The sequence below is a fragment of the Megalops cyprinoides genome, chromosome 2 (assembly GCF_013368585.1).
Source record: "Megalops cyprinoides isolate fMegCyp1 chromosome 2, fMegCyp1.pri, whole genome shotgun sequence".
NCBI classification, from domain to species: Eukaryota; Metazoa; Chordata; class Actinopteri; order Elopiformes; family Megalopidae; genus Megalops; species Megalops cyprinoides.
Window position 1 is genome coordinate 58,418,665 of NC_050584.1, and position 20,715 is coordinate 58,439,379.

The 20,715-nt window shown below is 46.5% G+C and overlaps 1 protein-coding gene across 3 annotated transcripts in view; it reads right to left on the bottom strand.

The window, feature by feature from the left end:
- Positions 1-20,715, bottom strand: part of nck1b (NCK adaptor protein 1b) — a 44,007-nt gene that overhangs the window by 11,620 nt on the left and 11,672 nt on the right. Inside the window, exons 2-3 of one of the 3 annotated variants that reach the window (XM_036522829.1) lie at positions 13,767-13,818; positions 9,151-9,397 (exon numbers count right to left, since the gene is read on the bottom strand). In XM_036522829.1, the coding sequence (XP_036378722.1) occupies positions 9,151-9,376 (226 nt within the window). In that variant the 5' untranslated portion in view covers positions 9,377-9,397; positions 13,767-13,818. Of the gene's footprint in view, positions 1-5,230; positions 5,302-7,895; positions 7,940-9,150; positions 9,398-13,766; positions 13,819-20,715 lie in introns of those variants that run through there. The other 2 variants (XM_036522831.1, XM_036522830.1) reach the window with 2 other exon arrangements.

The window sequence follows — 20,715 nt, forward strand, 5'->3', positions numbered from 1 at the left end:
TTGTGGCATAATGGGATATTTATTGAATCTGCTGTGGGAAGACTTGTCATTTTATTTTCACAGAGTCGGAAGTGAAGATACATTTCGGCTGATGTGCCTTTCTCAGTGCGCATATATGCTGAAAGGCGTGTGTGAGACTCAGCAAAGCCGTGTAACATAAAAAGGCAGGGTACTAGAGCGTGACGGACACTGCTGTCCTTTGCTTGGTTATTGATGCACATTGAGGCATCTGTGGCCCAGTGAAGCAAAAGCCCAGAAAAGTCCTGTCTGAACCCACATGGCTCAGAGGGTCCATCCTTTTCTTCAAGGAAGGAGCTAGATGCATGAGTGTGCCTTCCTGGGCAGATGGCAGTCCATTGCTAAGCATTACCCCAGCCCCTCTCAGTGACAGTGCCATGCTGGGAGGCAGCCGGTAGCCTTTGTGAAGTAGCTGCAGAACAATATAAAAGGAGGCCTTTGCTTTTGAGAATTCCCCTGTGTAAGAGCTGCCATTGATGTCCTAGCTCCACCTCTAGCCATCCAACTCCATGAATATTTATAGCAAAATAGCAAATCACAAAAGACTTTGTTCCAACAGCGGCAGAGCCCCTTTGGTGTTAATCAGACTGTGTTGAACATCCGTTCAGCAAAATGGATTAGGGAGCTGGGATGATGAGGCTGGGTGTCAAACCTGTGGTCAGGGCATGTTCTCAAACCACGAGGCAACAGAAACAGGTTCACAATTCACACCATCAGCTCCCAAGGATTTCTACCCTTTCATGACACATCAGACTCTGACCCTGAGTCACGCCCATGCAAGACAAGGGAAGCACTACAACAGTAAACACTAAAATGCCAGTATCGCTGAATCACCATCATAACCTGAACACACAGACTGCTCCCAGATCAGCGAACGATAAACCAATGTCACTCAAACTCATGCCTGATCATGGCTTATGAAAGTCACTCTCACCCGCCTGGGCCGAGAAAGAGAAAGAGCTACTCTCTCCCTCTGTCTCCCTCTGTCTCCCCCCTTCTCTCCCTCTCTCCCTCTCTCCCTCTCTCCGTCTCTCCCTCTCTCCCTCTCTCTCTCTCTCCGTCTCAAACTCCACATTGGAAACCTCTGCCGGGAACAGCTCGCAAACTGCTGGAAGAAACTGCACGCATTGTGTAAGCGGTTTTAGGTCAACACTCTCTTCCTGTGCATATCCTACAAAGGGGGGGGGGGGGCTCTGGAACTGTGCCACAGTACTGAATCACAAATCGGGGAAGTGAAACGAAGGGGTTTTTGGTCTTTTTCCTTTTTTTTTGCTTGTTAGTTTGTTCTACCTCCCCGCTTCTGCAGAGAGGTGAATCCCAGCCTTTCAAAATCAGCCCGGCGACCTGAGAGAAAAACAATGAGCTCGGCGCTGATAACCTCAGACCACATGCGTTAGCCGATGGGGCAAGGACCTGACCGCCGTTATGGCTGTCCTTCCTGGCTTTTTGTTGCGTTTCCTCTGTCTCACCCGAGACTCGCAACTTCCCTTCATTTCCAAGCTCTTCCTCTGCGTACAGCAGGGCCCGAGCTGGGCGGTTGGAGATTAGCCACCTCCCAAACTCCCCAATATCCCGTTTTTTTTTGCAAATGCTGGAAAATTTGCACAGCCAGTTTTAAACACTGGCAGCCAGTGAAGGCTAAAGTATCCACATTGCTTCACCACAGGTAAAGACTGAGCACACATATTGTCTAAAACAAACACTTGTAAACCAGGATGGAAGACAGGCAACAGTGTGGCTAGGGAACCCAAAGCAATCCCTGACACTGTATCCCTGAGCAAGTAAGTATCCACATGGATTAATGGACATTTTGTTAAACATAAAACGCAAGTCACTGTGTATAAGGGCACCCTCTAAGGAAAAAGACATGTAGTAATAATAATTAGTACTGTTGTAGCTGCACATAAATGCAAGGCAGAGTCATTTTCCATGTGTCACTGTCTCTCAGGCTGAAGGCTCTCTCCACACCACACATTCAATGGAAATTCCAAAGAAGTCAATGTGGGAGTGAAGGTTTAAAGACCATTGCTCCTCCCCATTTGCGGAATGTTGCTGCATTTGCCAATTTCTCAAACAGATGAGGGCCCCGCCACTATTCCATGTCACCCAATTCCCTTTTCTCTGTCAAGGAGATGAAAGTAACCAGGCAAACACGTTCAAACCATTCACTTTTTTTCCCTCGTTTTCGCCGGGGACCTCTCGGGAATGACATCAGAAAGCAAACAGGGACATAGGCAAATAGCAGGAATTCTCCGTGCCCACACAGCTGTGGTCATGGTAACAGGGTGCTTCCAGCCTCTTACCCCGCCCACCCCAGACTGGTCTGCCATAGACCCAAACCACCCACAGGTGCTCCATACAGTCAAAATATTACTGAAAAGGGACTAAACAAAAAAACAATCAGGTTTAATCAGGTGATAAGCATGCAGCTCTGTGCCTGACTCTCAGAGAGAAAATGGTTCTGCTGACTCATGCCATTTTCCAAACAGAGTGCAGAAACAAGGAAAAAAAAAAAAACCTCTCCTTCAGAAATTATGCAATGACTGACATTTACAGTCAGTGCGAATGGCTACAAACTGGTAGACTACTCCACAGGAACAAGACCTCTTTAAAAAAAAAAAAAAAAAAAATCAATTCCTTATGTGTGGGGAGTGCTGGACTTCTCACAGCAGGCTTGCACAGACACTTCATTACGCTGCCCTAGCCGTGCTGTGGCTGCCACATGGCTAACGAAGAGAGGCTTGTGAGGGAAAACACACGGTCACGTGACCAGGCAATGTGGCGCTCAGCAAAACGCCACACGAGCCCCACAAGACGGTCTGAGTGTGGGAGGCAGAGGGAGAAAAATGCTTCAAGAAGCACCGGTGAGCCTCAATTACGCCCTGCCGCTGCAGCTGTTTGATAAAAGCGGGGGGGGGGGGGGGGGGGGGGGGCGAAATACACTCTTTCAACTCAAGACGTCTCAGACATCAGAGGCCTCCTGAAGCTTTCGCGCTCGGGCTCACTGTCTGGATAGGGCAACCCGCTTGCGGTTCACTTCCCTCTGGGGTTTTTGAGACCTCACGACACCTCCAGACACGCCACGCAGGAAAGCACAACAGCACAACAAAACGCAGCAGGCATGGCTGTGGCCAACCCACCGGAGAAAATTACCGTGGTATTTACCTGGTTTTTACTCGGAGGCAGCGTGAGCTGGAACCTCAGCGGAGAACAAAGGCCACTGGCTTCACACACTCCTAGGTGGTACTTTTCACTGGACTCACCTTCGCAATATCAGGCCTTTCCGTTCACTTCAAAGAGACAGCGCTTCATCGTGCGCTTGGCACTGCCGCGCGCTGTGCAACAGTACCACCACCCTGTCAACCAGGTTTACGGTGTTCTGCACACAACGGGTCCTCAGGACTTTTACACTACGCAAGTGCGTTAATGCAATTGGCCTTGCTTCTGAACTGGCAACCATTCTTTCCCCCTGGTGAGGGGATCTGGCCAGTAGATTTTCCAGTCAAGTGCTTGGAAAAAAGAGGTCCCGGGCAGAGGAGAGGCAAACAGCAGCGTAGATGTGAGTCTGAGTGCAAACACTTTTGACACTCAGAAGTAAACGTCTCGCCACTCTGCTTTTGTTCTAATAATCCCACCCGCTTCTCCCTGCCAAGGCAAAACACCCTGATGCCTTTCCAGGGAACTGAATCAAGAAAGGAGGAGGGGCAGAGTGAGAGAGAGAGAGATGGAGGGAATGTGAGAGACTGTGAAAGAGAATGAGAGGGAGAGGGAGAGGAGAGGGATGGAGAGAAAAAGTAGAAAGAAAGAACAAGAGTGAGAGATGCATACAGGAAAAAAAGATGGACAGAGAAACAGATAAGGAGAGAATGGGAGGGAGAGGACAGAAAGAAAAGGATGAGAAGAGAGAATGAGAGAGAGAAAGAGAGAGCGAGGGAGAGGGAGGAAAAAGAGAGGACACAGAGACCGACAGGGAGGACAGTGTCAGACAGTCATGAGTCAACAGCCCCCAGTCTCCTGGCTTCCTCTTTCTCCACTCCTCAAGGGAGCAGGGAGAAATGTGTCTTGAATTAGACAGCTTCCGCTGGCTGGGCAGGGAAGCGGAGGGGGTGGGGGGCAGTCTAACGGCTCTGGAGTTTGCGCGGGGCGTCGCGCCTCTGTCTGACGGCTCATGGCTTAGGAGCGCCTTGCCGTCCTGCGCTGCAAGTCAGCACAACTGCCCCACACAAAAATCCTGTGCCACCCCCCGCCCCCACCTTAAGGCAGGAGAAGGCAGCAATTACCGCACTCTGTTAGCGCTATTCCAAAAAATCAGCCGAGCGGTGCCCTTTGTGGAACAAGTGTCAGTTCCACAGTGAGGACTCCTGTACCTCCAGAGCAGCTCCACTGTGACATACTGCTGACAGCTCACTGAGGCTTAGACATGCTCCTCTAATCAATCACCAAGGACAGTAAAAATGACCCTAGTCAAGATTACGGCTTGAAACATGAATTGAAAAGTACCTGCACATAATCTTACAACACTCCTGGAATGATCTTAACCCTCCATTTCTTAATAGGTTCAGATATGCAATAGTTAAACGTTTTTGAAGTCATGTGACATGCCAAAGGCAGCAAGACACAACATGTTTTAACAGCAATTTTACTATTTTTCACAGTGTCACTCAGTACAGGAAAAACTACTAAATGAATGTTTAAACATTGCTGCATATGGACACAGCACTCTGTGCAGATGAGCATTTTAGAACAGAGAATCTGTGTGTCATGGAATGTGTCATGGAATATGTATGGGGGAGAAAAAATGAGAAAATAATTCCCAGCAGTACTGATTGCAGTGTACGTGCAGTGCCATTACAGACTTCAACAGCTGGCTCTCAAATCCATTTCCACCCAGGTTTTGCATCCAGTACGACAGCCATCACCAGAAGTGCGAAAACCCCCCTTTCCCAGCTATTTCCAAACTGTTTTCTCACTTATATTTTCACAAGCAGAACAGACACACTTTCACATACACACACACGTATATACAAAAACCAAGAATCTACCCAAATCACAGTGATTCATAACTCAGTAAGCCTCCACGCCTAGTAGTTAAAGAAGCTACAATTTGGAGAGTAAAGCACTATCAGGACTCAGGTTAAAAACTTCTTCAACTCTTCATGATTTCAGCACTGACACAAGAAAAGAGGAAAAGACAGAGGAGAGACAAACTCACGGAAGAAATGCTTGAAGAGGTTTGTCATATCCATTGTGGATTCTCCTGGCGTCTCCCCTCTTCTCACTACAGCTGCGGAGCTAATCCATGTGAACTTCCAAGTCCACAGCTAATAGCACGGCGGCTCCACACCCTGACCATGTGACTAGTGCCAGCCAATGGGAGACAGAGGGGCCTCCTCTGAAATGCTCTTGCTGCTGTCCTGCCCCCACTCTCTCTCTCTCTCTCCCTCTCTCTCTCTCTGCTTTTGGCTCTGAAAGGGAATTAGTCTGACCAGGCTCGGGAAGCCCCTGATAACCATGATTTCTTCACAGTATCATCAGCTCGTGCCTTAAGAGCTGAGTAATGCCTTTTCCAGAAAGGGCTTCCTCCATTGTACGTTTGAAGTATTTACAATGGTTACACAATCTTTAGAAATTAGCTCCCTCATACACACACAGACACACACAGACACACACACATAAAAGTGTTCCCATTTCGTCCAAATCCTGTTTATGACTTTGCACAGACTGCCACCATCCCTAGCCACGCTCCTTGTGGCCCACCTCCACACACACACACAGACACAGATACACACAAACAAACATATATAAAAGCATCCCCAATCCATCTGAATCTTGCTTATGACTTGTCTCATGCTGCACACTGACTGCCACCCCCCCCACTCCCCAGCCCCACGCCTTGCAGTCCACTTCCACACGCGCCCAGCAAGCTGTGGGGGGGGGGGGATCTGCTCGGCTGCTGCTTCTCTCTGCCCCGCACTTCCTTCGGGGCAATCCCCCCGGTTCAACGGCCGACAGTTCCTCTAGTTAACACGACTGCCTGCCTGTAATCTGGTCGGGCAGTAATTACTCAGATCAGCAGGAAAACAGAGCAGTTCCAAGGAAGGCCCTCACCCCGCAGTCTCTCCCACCGCGCTCAGATCAGTGCTAATGAGCGGAAGGCCCAGACGAGAACATGTGCTGCTCATTTGCGCAAAGGAAACGGCGGCAGATCCAGGAAGTGGCCTCGTTTCTTTCACTGTTAAATTATTATTATTACCATTTAATTTGGCGGGCAGCCCTATCTAGAGTGAACTGCGGAATTATTTTCTTCATTGCTTTCCTATTTTGAGGGGGCCAGATTTTAGGCGCGTGCGTTTTGTCTTTTAGAGCGAGACAGAGACAAGAGTCTGAAACTTCCAGCAGCCTCCATGTAGTGAAGAGAGCTCTTCTGCAGACGCTGCCATTGGAGGCAGCCGGTCACCTGCAGCAGATACAGTCCAAGAGGGCGCTTGCGTATGACGCAAGGCAGTGCGTGCCTGTCCCACGGCTGGGTGTGTCCAAAAGCCCAAAACAGGGCAACGTACGCACGCGTGAAGGCACACGCACACACGCGTGCACATGTGCGCGTCTGCGTGCACATTCACATGATAGAGGCCAAGGTGAACGCTTGTGCTGAGGGTCCCGGAGAGTGGTGACGAAGCGCTGGCTGTCCAGGATCGGCTGCGAGGCTTTGCGGGCGGGTGTCATTGTGGGTCCTGACGGCACACTGCTGCGCAGCTGAAGCCCTTCCTTTCAGCCCTCGCTGTGTGACAAGCGTGCACCTCAGGCAGGGCGTTTGAAATGCTGAACACAGCCCGCACTGTTATAAGCCATAGGGGTGAGCACACTGCAGGAAGTGGAAACTGAACACTCTGCGCACACACACACACACACACACACACACACACACACAACCGCACACACACACACACATACACACACACATACACACACACATACACACACACACATACAAACACACATACAAACACACACACACACAACCGCACACAATTAAACTCATATTCTCTCTCTCTCACACACACAGATGCGCAGACACAGACGCACAATTTCTCCACCTGGTTTACATGACTTAGTGCGCTTATGTAAATACTAACCTTACCACCACCCCTGCCCTAGTAATGGCAAAGAGAAGAGCTTTTTAAAGCATTCAAAAAGTGTTCTGAACAAGCATAAAGAGCCAAATCCAGTGTCACCACACTTCCCAAAGGTAATACGGTTCCATAGTCAGTGTACAGACCACCACAAAGAATGTCTCTGCATGTCGGTGACCTGACGCAGCTAAGACCACACCCTTATCCATAACATTACCTGTGGAAAACGGCTCAGAAAACCACTGGCAAATTTGCTTTATTTAAACAAAATTGAAAATATTGAAGGATTACACCAAACCAGTCATTTTGGCTAATAAAATAAGCAGCCTGCAGGTATGTATCAGCAGGTTTATGCTGAAGTACTGGTTCCAGCTGAGCCCTTTGCCACAATTTCCCCCCGCCCCCTGAAGCCTGTAGCTCTCCTGGGACTTACATTACCCTGATTTCCAGGCCTAAGGGCCTGCAGCACCTTCTTGTCTTTGGATAAGCTTCCTGACATTCCCCGGGGGCACACAAAGAAAAGCGTGCCTTCAACCCCAGCTCCAGTTACACACACGCACACGCGCGGCATAGCTGAACAACCAGGCATTGTAAACACACCAGCGACACCGCCTCAGGCTCTGTTTGGACTATAACAAAAGCGGGCCCCAGCGCCACAGAAAACACCATCACTCACTCCAGATGGGCGCTGAAACAAGGCAGCCTCGACACACCTGAGAGAAGGAAAACGTAAAAACTCCACTGTACCTGAGAACATGACGCAGAGCAGCAAACCAAAGAGCCGACGGTCAGGCAGCTTCAGCCACCAGAGTGCTATACAGCAAGGGGGTACCTGCAGGCTCTGTGACGGCGCCTATCTATAGCGCATCTCCGCTAGAGGCACGAAAGGAGGGGCCGTCTCTACATCTGTGTTGTGGTCAGAAACAACAGGGGAGCTACAGCGCTGACCTACATAAGTGCGGTTCCGTTCAGCCTTTGTTGTTGCCGGAGGCGCTTGCTGATGCAAACGCTCTAACCATTTTGTGCTAATGACTCACGGGAAACGCGCTCGCGTTAGCGTGTGCTGTGTGACACTGTCGTTGCTTACAACAGAATGTGCGTAATTGTACAGGATGCAGCGAAACCTAGTCAAAGAGTCCGGTTTGTTGGCAGGACCGCTGAACTGAAGTGAACTTGCTATAACCTACTGCAAGCTTCCCATGGGTCTTTTCATCACTGGAGAATGTCTCCTGGGAAATGGATTCAAAAGACCAATTTGGCATTCATGTTGAGTGATAAGGGTATGGCCAAGTACTGAGTATGCCTGTGGCAAAAAATCTTTGGTGAAATCATAACATTATATTATTGGTATTTAGCTGACACTCTTACCCAGTGCAACTTACATTGGTTACAATTTTTACAATGTTATCCTATTATACAGCTGGATATTTACAGAGGCAATTCTGGGGTAAGTACCTTGCCCAAGGGTACAACAGCAGTGCCCCAGTGGGGAACTGAACTGCAATCTTTCAGTTATGAGTCCAGCTCCTTACCACTACATTTACATTACATTTCTTCATTTGGCAGATGCTTTTATCCAAAGCGACTTGAGGCAAAGTACAACACAGGCGAAAGTCATGCATGGAGTCACAATATTAGATGTGCTGCGTGACCAAGTTTCAACAGTTGGCCAGACAAGGTACAAGATAACCGGTAGAGACACAAGTGCATTAAACCAATTATTTATTATTCTTTTTTTTTTTTTTTTGGAAAGCGCTTAGGACATAAGAAATTAGGTGGTAGTGATTCAGCTGATCAGGTGGGTGCAGAAGAGCTGTGTCTTCTTAAAAACAGCGAGGGATTCAGCAGAACCGATGATGTGTGGGAGGCCATTCCACCATCGAGTGACAACGACAGAGAAAGTTCTAGATAGGGAATACTATGCTACACTGCTGCTAACTCATCCCAAAATGTTCTACGGAATTAAAAAAAAAAAAACGAGAACAATAAAAAAATCATGTACCCAGAGTGTCCTTCAGGTTCTTCACGATGGAGGCCTTCCGGGCGCTGTTCTTCCTCTCCACGTAGTTGGAGGGCACGAAGCCCGTCTTGTTGGTGGCGTTGCGGACGCGCCACCAGGACTTGGAGTCGTCCAGCAGCCACAGCCTCTCGTGCTTCTTGATGTCCAGCTCCTGGTCCTGCTGGGCCGCGTAGTCAAACTTGGCGACGACAATCACCTCGTCCGTCATCTTCCGCCGGACTCAGCACCGCTGAGGCAGAGAGAGGGAGACACAGGAAGACATGGATTCCCGAAGACTCACATCACAGCAAATCCCATAAGTTTATATGAGCCACTTTTATACTGACGTGCATTGCATTACGCTAAATTACGTTACTGTCATTTAGCAGGTTGAAATTTTCATGTTATCAATTTGTGCAGCTGGATATTTACTGAGGCAATTCTGGGTTAAGTACTTTGCCCAAGGGTACAACAGCAGTGCCCCAGTGGGTAATTGAATCAGTGATGTTGTGGTTACAAGCCCTGCTCCTTAACATTGTGCTACACAGAGTGCTTCAACTATATATCACGTTACATATACACTTTCTATGGGGAAAAAAAAGAGTAAGGAGCGAAGAGTACACTCGAAATGTAAGGGTTAACCTCCCAACACGCCTGCTGGTAACAGCTTTAACTCTACATAACTGAGCGTACAAAACCCCACAGATGGTGCAGTCCAGACCATTGAGAAGGTCACACGGAGTCATGTCACTCGGCGGGCTCTGCTCTGTGCTGTGCATGCTTAACCACATGCACCTTTTACTCAACCACTGCATGTCATTACAATCAGATGCCTGGTACACAGAAGGCTTCAGAGGAAACTACCCACAGCCAAACGTGTCTTAACTCGTCTTTTAATCGATGAGGTTGTACAGCCCTGAGGCAAGTTTTCTGTCTATTCAGATTCTGCTACAAACTCCAACAATTAGACAGACACGTGTGCAGGAAAAAAGGATAAAATGTCATCCGAGACTTGACAGTGAAAATTTCCATGGAAGCCAAAGCTTGCCTTTTCCCGCTCTAAAGCCCATGCATTGTGCCTTCAGCCCTTCACCAAGATGACCGCTACGGTGTCAAAACTCTATTGACTCCAGGGGTTTCCACGGCAAAATATCTCGTGACTTCTTCCTAATGAAGCAATGCAGCTTTTAAGGCAAAAGCCAGCGTCATAGTCACAGTCACTGTATTAGAAACAACACGAGCACAACACTGTAAACCTAACCGAGACCCGGAGTGCCATCTTTGCTGCACAGCTGCAGTCTCAATGGTAACGCTACACTCTCACACCCACACGAACCCAGCAGGAAACCGGGGCAGAGGGCTGCAAAGAAACGCCTTTAAACCATTCATACTTCCACAAAAAACACAGCACGTTCCTCCATGTGCAGAACACTCCGCAGGTACTTTTAGAATAAATGTTTATTGCGCACAAGCTCCTTGATCTTAAAACAGGCTTGTTAAATCCAATGACTGTATCAGGTGTGACAACTGGCATCTAGCTGCCAACATGATGATCTATGACCTCCATAAAGTCTGCAGATTATTTATTTCATATTAGACCTATAAATCTGAGCACCATGGTGCCTGAGTGTCTCAGTGTTTTTTTTTTTTTAATACTTACTTTAATGCTCTATCGCACTAATTTAGGCATCCATTTTCCACACTCTGTTTCAAAACTTAGAGTCTCAGTTTTCACAAAGTGGCCTTTCTGATTGCATCAAAATCAGACTGCAACATGACAATGTGTCTTCTAAAATTTTAGACATCTCAGTGAGATATCAGCAAATATGACACTGGCAAAAAAAAATAATATCAATGATGCTACTATGAGATATCACACAGGTATCCTGACCACCGATAAATGGAACAGTTATTTTGTGACCACTCCATTCCATGTGTCTCTGTATGTCTGAGTAGAATAAAGGAAGCACATAAAGGCACACAACTGACCACCGAGTCCTTTGTCTGTCTGTCTGTACGTTTTTTTTACCATTTTGCTAAGAGAGGCAGGCAGACAGACAGACCTTACATGACCTCTGTTCCAAAAAAGTTAATAAATGAAATATTCTGAGGATATATATCATATAACCACACTAAACGTGCCTGGATTTATTTTTATAAAGCACTGTTATATGACAAGTAGGCCTAATGAAGTTACATGTGTTTGGTTTACATTATGTAGTTGGCATCAGAAAATATGTAAAATAAGTGCAAAATGAAAGTCTTACAGTACGGAAAATAGTACCTAATTACTGAGGAAAGGCAACCATTCAGCTGAATCATTTACTGCGGTGCATCCCTTCCATGGTTCAACAGACCATCACCACTTTCCATAGTCTCAGCCTCCTCCAGCAGACAGATCACCCCGAAAAGAACCTTAGCAGTCCAGAGAATGGCTTCTGAGCCCAGCAGTAAGTTTCACAGGAAATGGCCACTGCACAACAGATGTGACATCACCGCAATGTAAAACTTCATTAGTGGTAAGACAACCACAGTTTTAGAGACAGATTTCTCCTTCCTCTGAGATACCAACCTAGCCAACGCTACGCAGGGTAACAAAAACCTTATAGAAATACTAATGATAACAACAGCAGTAAGCCAGAACAAAAAAAAGTTTGCACTTTCCATCCATACTGTACTGAAAAATCCACCCCTTGAATTAGCCATAAAACTGAAGTACCTTTCTTGGCAATCAATTCCATCTGAGTTGTTTGGTAGAAGCTTTTCTTCTGAACTTTATTGGTCTTGGCACAGCATTAGAGACGGTGCTTTGTTACACCGCAGAAACCTCCCGAGTTTTGCTCTGCCTGTCATGTTGGCTGGGCGTCTTTGGAGAATTGCCCCACAGTCATGCCCTGACTCAAAGTTACGCCAAAACGCACGCCAAGACAGCACAGAAAAACACAAAAAACAATGTAAAATATGTTAGAACTTAGATACAGATTAGTCAGAAAGCTTCGAAAACACTACCCTTGTCTTGGGGTTCAGTGAGAAAGAAAACCTTAAATCCAACACATTCTGACTACTTCGAATCCACCGCAATGCTAAATCAAACAATCAGCCAATGAAATGTGTGGTTCAGAGTTTTTTTTGTTGCTTACACAAAAATGCATGTTCAGCAGTAACTACAATCAAAGAAACATGCTGTGCAATTCACAACAGTCAGATGATTAATATCGCTATTTATAGTGAAGGACAAATCTGGGCCTCGGTCTCTCAGTGCTAGGCGCTAGTCTAACCTGTGAGAGACACTAAGAGTGCCATTTAATTCAGTTTTGACAAATAAAAAAAAATACTTTCTATCACAATATACAGCATAACAATTTCAAATTAATTTACATGCAAAAGGACACCTACTCAAACTCTCTGACCACAGTGCAACACCAAGTGTCAAACCAGAGAGCGAATATTGCTAGTTTTTATGACACCTCTATGGGGGGGGGGGTCTGAGAACCCACTTTAGTACAAGGACAGGACTCATGAAATGGTCAGCTCATTGCTCTTCTCACAAAGAAACACACTCTCCGGGTCTTCTCACACTAGTATCTGAAATATAGGAGTCTACTCAGATCTGCAAGTGCATGCCACCTTTTACCTCACAGATGGGGCGAAAAGCAGATTCGTACTGATTTTTATTGCTATCTTTTAGATTTGTTTGTTTTGGATTTGATTTTGCTGGCACCCCCTACACCAGGAAACCTCATCCCCCACCACAAGACCCAAATCCCCCAGCTGCACTCAGACACTACCACTCTGACTAATTTGTTTAAGAATACCTATGCTGACAGAACAGGTTTTTACAACACTTAAACATAAGCAGGATGAAAATTTCGAGCCAATGCATTTTGAGGCCAGAAGAATTTATGTGTATGGCTTCCTCATCACAAAAGAAAGCAGCTTAAAAAATACAGCAGTACAAACAGAATCGGTCATCTTTACCTATGCTCTTGCCCTGTAGGTAATTTAGCAGACAGAGTCTACCATGACTCATGTCTCAAGTCCTGGACAAACCCACCAACCCCCAGATCTACTGCCCCATGTGTACAGTGGGGCTGTCTCAGACACCAGCCACTCATTCAAGAGCTCAGGAAGTCATAACCTGCATAGTGATCCTCATCACCTCACTGTGCTCCCCCAAAGGAGACTGCCTTTCTCAGGACAGAATCCCGTTATTCTTATTATACACTTGCATGTACATTTCCAACAAAGATATGTGGCTTCACCACGTTTCACCACAATTTTGGGAAAACGTCAAAGACAGAATAAGAGCCAAACATTACAGGTCATTTTCTTTTTTTTTTTTTTTTTTTGCTTTAGTGGGGAAATGCTGGAAGTCTTGCTGTAAGATGCTTGTGCTTGTGACAAGGGGATTAGGAAAAACACCAGGCAAAGAAACTTGCCCGACATCAAATACAGCTTCAGATTCCGTCTGGCATCTCCACAGGAAAACACACAACCTTACATGCAGCACCAAATACAAATAATAATGGATGTGATTCAGATGAAAAAGGGAACAGCAGCTCTGGTTAGTAGACTTTTAACAAACAGTAATTTATGTTTCAAAAAAACTGCAGTCTTACCTGTGCCACATCAAAGCTGTCAACTTCAGAAGCTGTAGTGCTTTATGTTTATCTGAGGAGAAAAAAGCACAGTCGGTTTGTGACCTAAATGAGCCAAGACGACTTCACACAGGACAATGTGATCAGGATTTTAATACCTAGTACTGCATTTAACAAAAACAAGGAAGGCAAATCTGATCCTGACAAATTAATGGAATTAATGAAATTAATGGAATTAATTGTAAGAGAAGTACTTCAGTAAGCAGGGGTTTCTAAACACCAGCCATTTTTATACCACCATGTTGAACAATTGTCAAAAACACCAAAGAGATCCCGCAAATAGCTGTACAAGATTTGCTTCACCTTCAGCTACGGAACAATGAGGTTGATCTAGTGCTGTTGTTCATAGGCTAGTCTAGCCATGCAATTTGAAACAGGCATGCAGAGTCGGATGAAGGAAAACTGCTTGTGGCACATTAGTGACATCTCTTGCTTATGTAGAGTACACACTAGTTAAACGGCACTGTAAGGTTCTTTAAGTTAATGCCATGAAAAAACCCTTTTTGGTGTACACTTCCAAAGCAATAAATACAGACAAGTGATTTCTCCGCTGATTTTGCAAAATTAATGCAAATAAAAATTGCTCTAAATCATGTACAAAAATCCATGGTCAGCTGTGATCACTGCCAAAGACAAATTATTCTAGACATCCTATAATCTCCTTTTTACTTTTTTTTTTTTGTTTTCATAAATTCAGAATAAGGTTGGGCTTCCTCTCCAGTGGTGTCAGGGGATTTTCCATTGTTACCCAAAAAATGAATCAGGAAGTCAGAAAGACAGCGCAGCAGCGGATCGGCCGAAGGCAGGGTGAATTTCAGCTCACACAACAAAGAGAGGACATGGGCCTTTCTGTTCCACCGTCACACTCTCGGCCATGTTAAAGTTATCCAGGCAAAAAGGCTTATTCAGACTTTTCAACAAGTGTCCGATTCTGCTCATTATTGCCAAATTCTACTGGGCCGCCATCTCTGGACACAAACAAATAATCAGCTTCATGTTATTTGTCCCCTGTTCATTACTGAAGATAAGTTCACCACAGTAGTAGTATGGAGGTACCATTATAACATATATCCATTTAAATGTAAGCTCTTTAATACTCTTTGATACGCCTTCTGACTTCTTTTCATCTGTCGTGAAACACTGACCAAACAGTTGACGAATGTGCTGCTCCCTTTCACTCCCTTTTTCTTAGTACTCTTTTAAATATCAGACAGCATTAAACTATAATGTCAATCTGTTAATCGTAAACCCTCATATTGAACATACTGAATACTGAAGTATTCTGTATTGTACTAAAGATGGGAACAGCAATTGTGCTACGATATACAGAAGTCACAGATTGCACTGTGCAAACCTACCAGTCATGTCCATTTTTCAAATAATCAGCAATACATAAACCACTATTCAGCCATCATGTATAATGTCAGAGACTGGCTACAGCCCAGTGCTCAGCCCAATCGAAGAACTTGTTTAAAATGTGTATGAAATGTTTTGTAAACAGTCTAAACTCTTTGGACGCAAACACAATCTCATTGTAACATGGATCATGAGGTCCTTCCAATGAATGATCCAAGGGGGGTGTAGTACAAAGCAGTGCATTATGGTAGAATACCAAGCCTGATCCCTATCAGCAATGGCATGCAGAAAAAAATGCACTCGAGACGTTTTTTTCATCACTTATGACTCGGGGAAAAAAACGTAACTTCGCCATGAACTACAGCACAAGTTCACAGCAGTTTACTGAGCAAATACAGCTCGCTCTATCGGGTGGAGGGGCTTTCAAGATTTATCATCAGACCTGCTTAAACTAAGAACCAAACTGAACTCACACCCTCTCACCGGTGTTAGTTAGGTTTTAATAGTAAAATAAAATTTTCATTTTTAGCGTCAAACCTCTAGCCTCTCCATTTCTGAAGACCCAAGGACGTGAGTGGCAGAAGTCTGTGCATCTGATAATGACACTGGTACACTTTATTTTGTGATTGTAGTACTGTATTATTTACACCATTATTGTTTTACTATTAATAAAAATACCAGCATTATTTTTTTCATTTGTTATATACTATATACACACCCATAATACTACATGTTATATTACAACAAAAAACTTTTGAGGCAACTGAAGTGTATACTTAATATTTAGACATGAAACCCCTGTAGCTTAACGCTCTTAATTAGTCGTTCAGATTATGAACATGAAAAATAAACATACACACCATCATCACAAGACGAGTGTTATAGAGATCCCTGCTGCTGAGTGTCACAGAGTAGTTATCAGGAAAACAGAGAGAGGTGCAATACATTAATCAGCCACAAAGTGTTACAAATGCTACAAATGCTACAAGCCTTTCACCACCTGAAACTCACAGAGAAACCTCTGTGGAGGCTTGTGTTCAAAAGCTACAAATGCAATAGCTGGTCTAAATGCTGGTTGGCGCTGATCACTGTCTGCCTATGGGAGGGACACAGCGCTGGCTCTTCCCCTGCCCAGATATTCCCATTCACAGAGAGGCAGCTCCCAGAACTGGCTCTGTGGGCAGAACAGAGGCACAGTGGGTGAAGGAGGTCAGGACCACACCACAGCTGGGGGGGGGGGGGGGGGGGGGGTAGAGACGAGAAAAATGAGAAGAGCCGAACGAGCTGGAGGCCGTGCCTTTCCGCAAACGCCTGCCGCCAAGCTTTCCTCTCCCTGCTCGGTCAGACCAAGGTCACTGTTACAGCGCAATTCATCTCAGGAATGTCGGTATGACCGAACCAGAGAGGCCTGGCTGGCCCTCGGCCTCTAAACGACCGTGCTGTCTGATGGATGCGGCCCGCGTTTTTTAATCTGTACGTGCTCATGTCTTCCGTGGCCGATTGCTTGATTAACCGTTTGGGAGCAGGACTGTTATACCATGCTCCTTGACCTGCTTCTCCCCTGTCAGCCACTAATTAAATGGATGAAGACTTGGAGGTGAAGGGCAGGACCGTGCACTGAAAAGAAGAGGTGATGTTGTCTCTGAATAGAGGAAATATGCATTGCCCTTCCTGCAGCTCTACTACTATGACCAGGATGTCAGAGGGCCTTCAAGAGTTAACTGTCCTTCCTCCTGAAGGGCTACGATATGTCACACCCCGTGCAACCGTTTCCCGGAGGATCCAAACCGAAGGAGCAAGAACCTCCCACGGTTTCCCCTTTCGGAAACTTCAGAATACGCAGAGCCTAACCACTTTGGCCATTAAAGTGGGGAGGCAGATGTAGGCGCTCTCCGAGAGTTGAGTTGAATGACTGGCACGGTCCTCTTCACTGAGTTAAAAAGGAAGGGGAGAGGACATCCCCCCCCACCGCCCTCAGAGAGCACCACATTAATCTCTGCGATTCACTGCGGACCAGTGGAACAAACGGGTTACAAAAACACCACTCTGACTTTTTTCTTTTTTTTCTCCAGTGGCCACGCTGAGGTCGTGATGTGGACAGAAACGGATTGCTGTGCGTTTGCTTGTCAGCACCACACGTCAACCTGTGCCGCACTTGCCTAATCTACACAGGAAGTACCTTTTTTTAACACCTTGTAAAGCAGAACTTTTTTTTTCCCTCTCTATAAGGGTGGCAGTGTAGCATAAGCTGGTAAGGAGCGGGCCTGTCACCAAAAGGTTTCTGGTTCAATACCCTGCTGGGGTGCTACCGTTGTACCCTTGGGCAAGGTACTTAACCCTAGCCTCAGAAAATATCCAGTTGTATAAATGGATAACATGTCCAAAAAATCGGTAAGAGCTTCTGCTAAAATGATAGCAATGTAATAATGTAAGGGAATTTACAGCCCAAACTGGTGACGGTAAGTATTTCGCTACCCTGCAGGTTCACAGGGGGCAAAGGAGGAAATTTACCAGGATGGAAACCACCCGTTCACACGGCGACTGACAGACCTTGCCAAAAGGTGGGTTGTGTTTTAACTAGATAACAAACCATGAGGCTTGCACCTCCACTGAAACAAGATGAGCCAGGGGGCTTGCTGTGGTCAGGTAGGAAAGGATGAGAACTGCTTTGTGGGTGGGGTTCTGTCTGTGTGGAACGGACATTGTCTCAACATCAGAAGACTGTCCCTGTCTCGGTGTCTTTGTTCATTCCGTTCTGTCATCTACACAGTAAAAAACTGACATCTGCTCCCACACAACATCAGACACTCTTTGGGACAGTGGGCTGTACAATGCACCTGGAAATGACCCCCCAAGCCTACAGGAGGGCACGTCTGCAAATACACCGAGAGAGAAAGAAAACACAAAAAAAAAAATTGATGACACATTGATGTAGACGCGCTGCACGCCGTCTCCTCCGTCAGGAAATGTCAGTCCCTGCACTCCGCATCGTTCACACGATTGCCTTTTCCCCATTTCACCACCTTGTGGTTACCACAACAACGACCGCCGCCCCGCCGCTCCCGAGTTAATGACCGAGGAACAGTGTGTCCGTGCGCGTGCGCGTGCGCGCCAGGGAGGCTTTAATCGCTTCAGAATGCGAGCGAGTGCAGACAGAGGACAGTCTTACAGAGACAGAAGCATGCACAACAGGATGCATTTTCAGTTTCCAGTTTCAATGCAACCAACTCAAAACTCAACTGCACATTCACCTCGCAATTTTTGTCGTCTACAGAAAAAAGAAAGAGACAATTGCGGTTGCAACGCAGTGGCTTTTTACAGACACAGTCAGAGAGTAGCACCTCCGCGCAGAGCTAGCCGCCCTGCCGCCTGCATCTGGTGCTGATGTTCAGCAGACACCTGTTTTTGGGGGGTTCTGGAACTCCCAGTAGCGCCCCCCCCCACACACACACACACACACACACACACACACACACACACACACACACACACACACACACACACACACACACACACACACACACACACACACACACTCCCTCCTCCATATGCGCCCAGAGAAATGACAGATGCTGCTGCCCCAGAAACCTTTCAGAGTGGCATTTAAACATGTCACAATGAGGCAAACGTAAATCGTCAGGCCTGCAGATGCTGCCACAGTCAGTTAAGTGATCTCCTGTTAACATAACTACGGTTGGAAAGTACTTTGATGCTCTTCACCCTGCCAGTGTCTGTTTGCAGTTCACTCATAAGGACTCAGGAGGTTTACCGTTGCATTACATAGCATTATCGGCATTTAGCAAAGACTATTATCCACAGCAAATTACAAAGGATACACTTCTTACATGTTGTCAATTTATACAGCTGGATGTTTACCGAGGCATCTCTGGGTTAAGTACCTTGCCCAAAGACACAGCAGTGCTGCCCCAGCATAAATTGAACGAGCAACCTTTCGGTTAGGAGTGCTGCTCCTATGCTACACTGCCACTAATTACTGAGTCACTTCTATACCAAGGCAGCCAGCTTAATGTTCCAATAAAAACCAGCACAAAATCGATAAAGTCGACACGTCATTTGTCGGCTGAAACACAGGTGGGATGCGACTCTGTACACGTGACTGAAAGACAGAGAGGCTACAACAGCAGACGTTTAGCCCGGGTCGAGAGGTCAGAACTCGGAGATCACATGACATGCGCTATGCACTCCCATCCAATGGTTTCCTACTTGCTGTCCTCAGCAAACAATGGCAGGCAGCCCGAGGGAAGAAGAAAAGGTGACAATTTTTCACACACAACAGGTTTTCACAATCACTTTTATTAATATTGTATGTCAGCAACCAAAAAGAGGACACTGACAAATTACAAAAAATGGTTAACAATGGTGACCATCCATGTGGAATTATCAAATAAAAAAAAAAAAGAAGGAAAGGAAAGCAGAAAAGGTATCAGGATTTTCCAAACTGATTGGCCACGCGCCTATGCAGAGGTATCCCACCCACACACTACACCCAAAGCAGGCACAGCACACGAGCCTTATCGGTCTCTAGTCCCACAGCTGGGGCAGGGGGGGGGTCACCTCATCTCCGAATCAACCCCCCACTCCTCCTCCAGAGGTGCAGAGGCCCGGGGAACACTCAGACAGGCTATCTGTGGAAGCCCCCGAAACGGAGGCAGTAATGTGACCCTGCAGTCTCTCTCTCTGCACCCATCCCACGGCAAGTTAACCTGCTACGCAGATCTCTCTCTCCGAGAGAGAGAAAAAAAGGAAACAAAGAGCACTCTGCACGCCACCACAACAGCAGCCCCTCCCACTGCCCTGCACCCCCTCACCAGAAGAAAGCACGCCCACCAGAATTTGCCTGACAAAAGAGAGCGACTTCCTCTCCGCAGCCGTAATCTCCGTGCCTCCGGGCGACAAAAGCGAGGGAGCGCTTCAACCACATCCTGAGCCGCGTGGAGCGAAGCCACGGGTCCCCTCCTGCCACCGTGCGCTCTGCCCGAAAAAAAAAACCGGAGAGGTGCGGCCTGGCACCAATCCCGGAGATCCCCGTCGGCGCACACTCGAATAAAACACGGCCCCGCCGATCCGTACCTGCGCGTGCGCCTCAGATCACCTCTGTGGAGTCAGCACATCGGACGGCACAGTGTGGCACCGAACACTAAGACAATGGCAGATCGTCCCCAGAAAAGGAATTTGGAAATGACATAAAAGTGACTCAATTAATTCGCGTTTAACACCTTTGCTGATATCTCGCCATGAGGCTGCCATTACTGGAAAAATACTTGGGGAAGCACTGGTATTAATAATGGAGTTTCCAGAAGTGGGCTATTTAGCTTGTGCCATTGTTTCTCTTGCACGTGGTTAAATATTAGTGCCCGATGACTAATACGGTGCGGTTGTGTGGCCAATAACAACAAAAATGCACGCTTGTAATTAAATAAGCAACTTAAACAGGAAACCAATCAAAAGAATAATGACGGGCATATTCCGCCCTATAAGGACAGATAAGTCATAGACTGTCCGCAATATGTATTTGGGAAAATATTATGTAAAA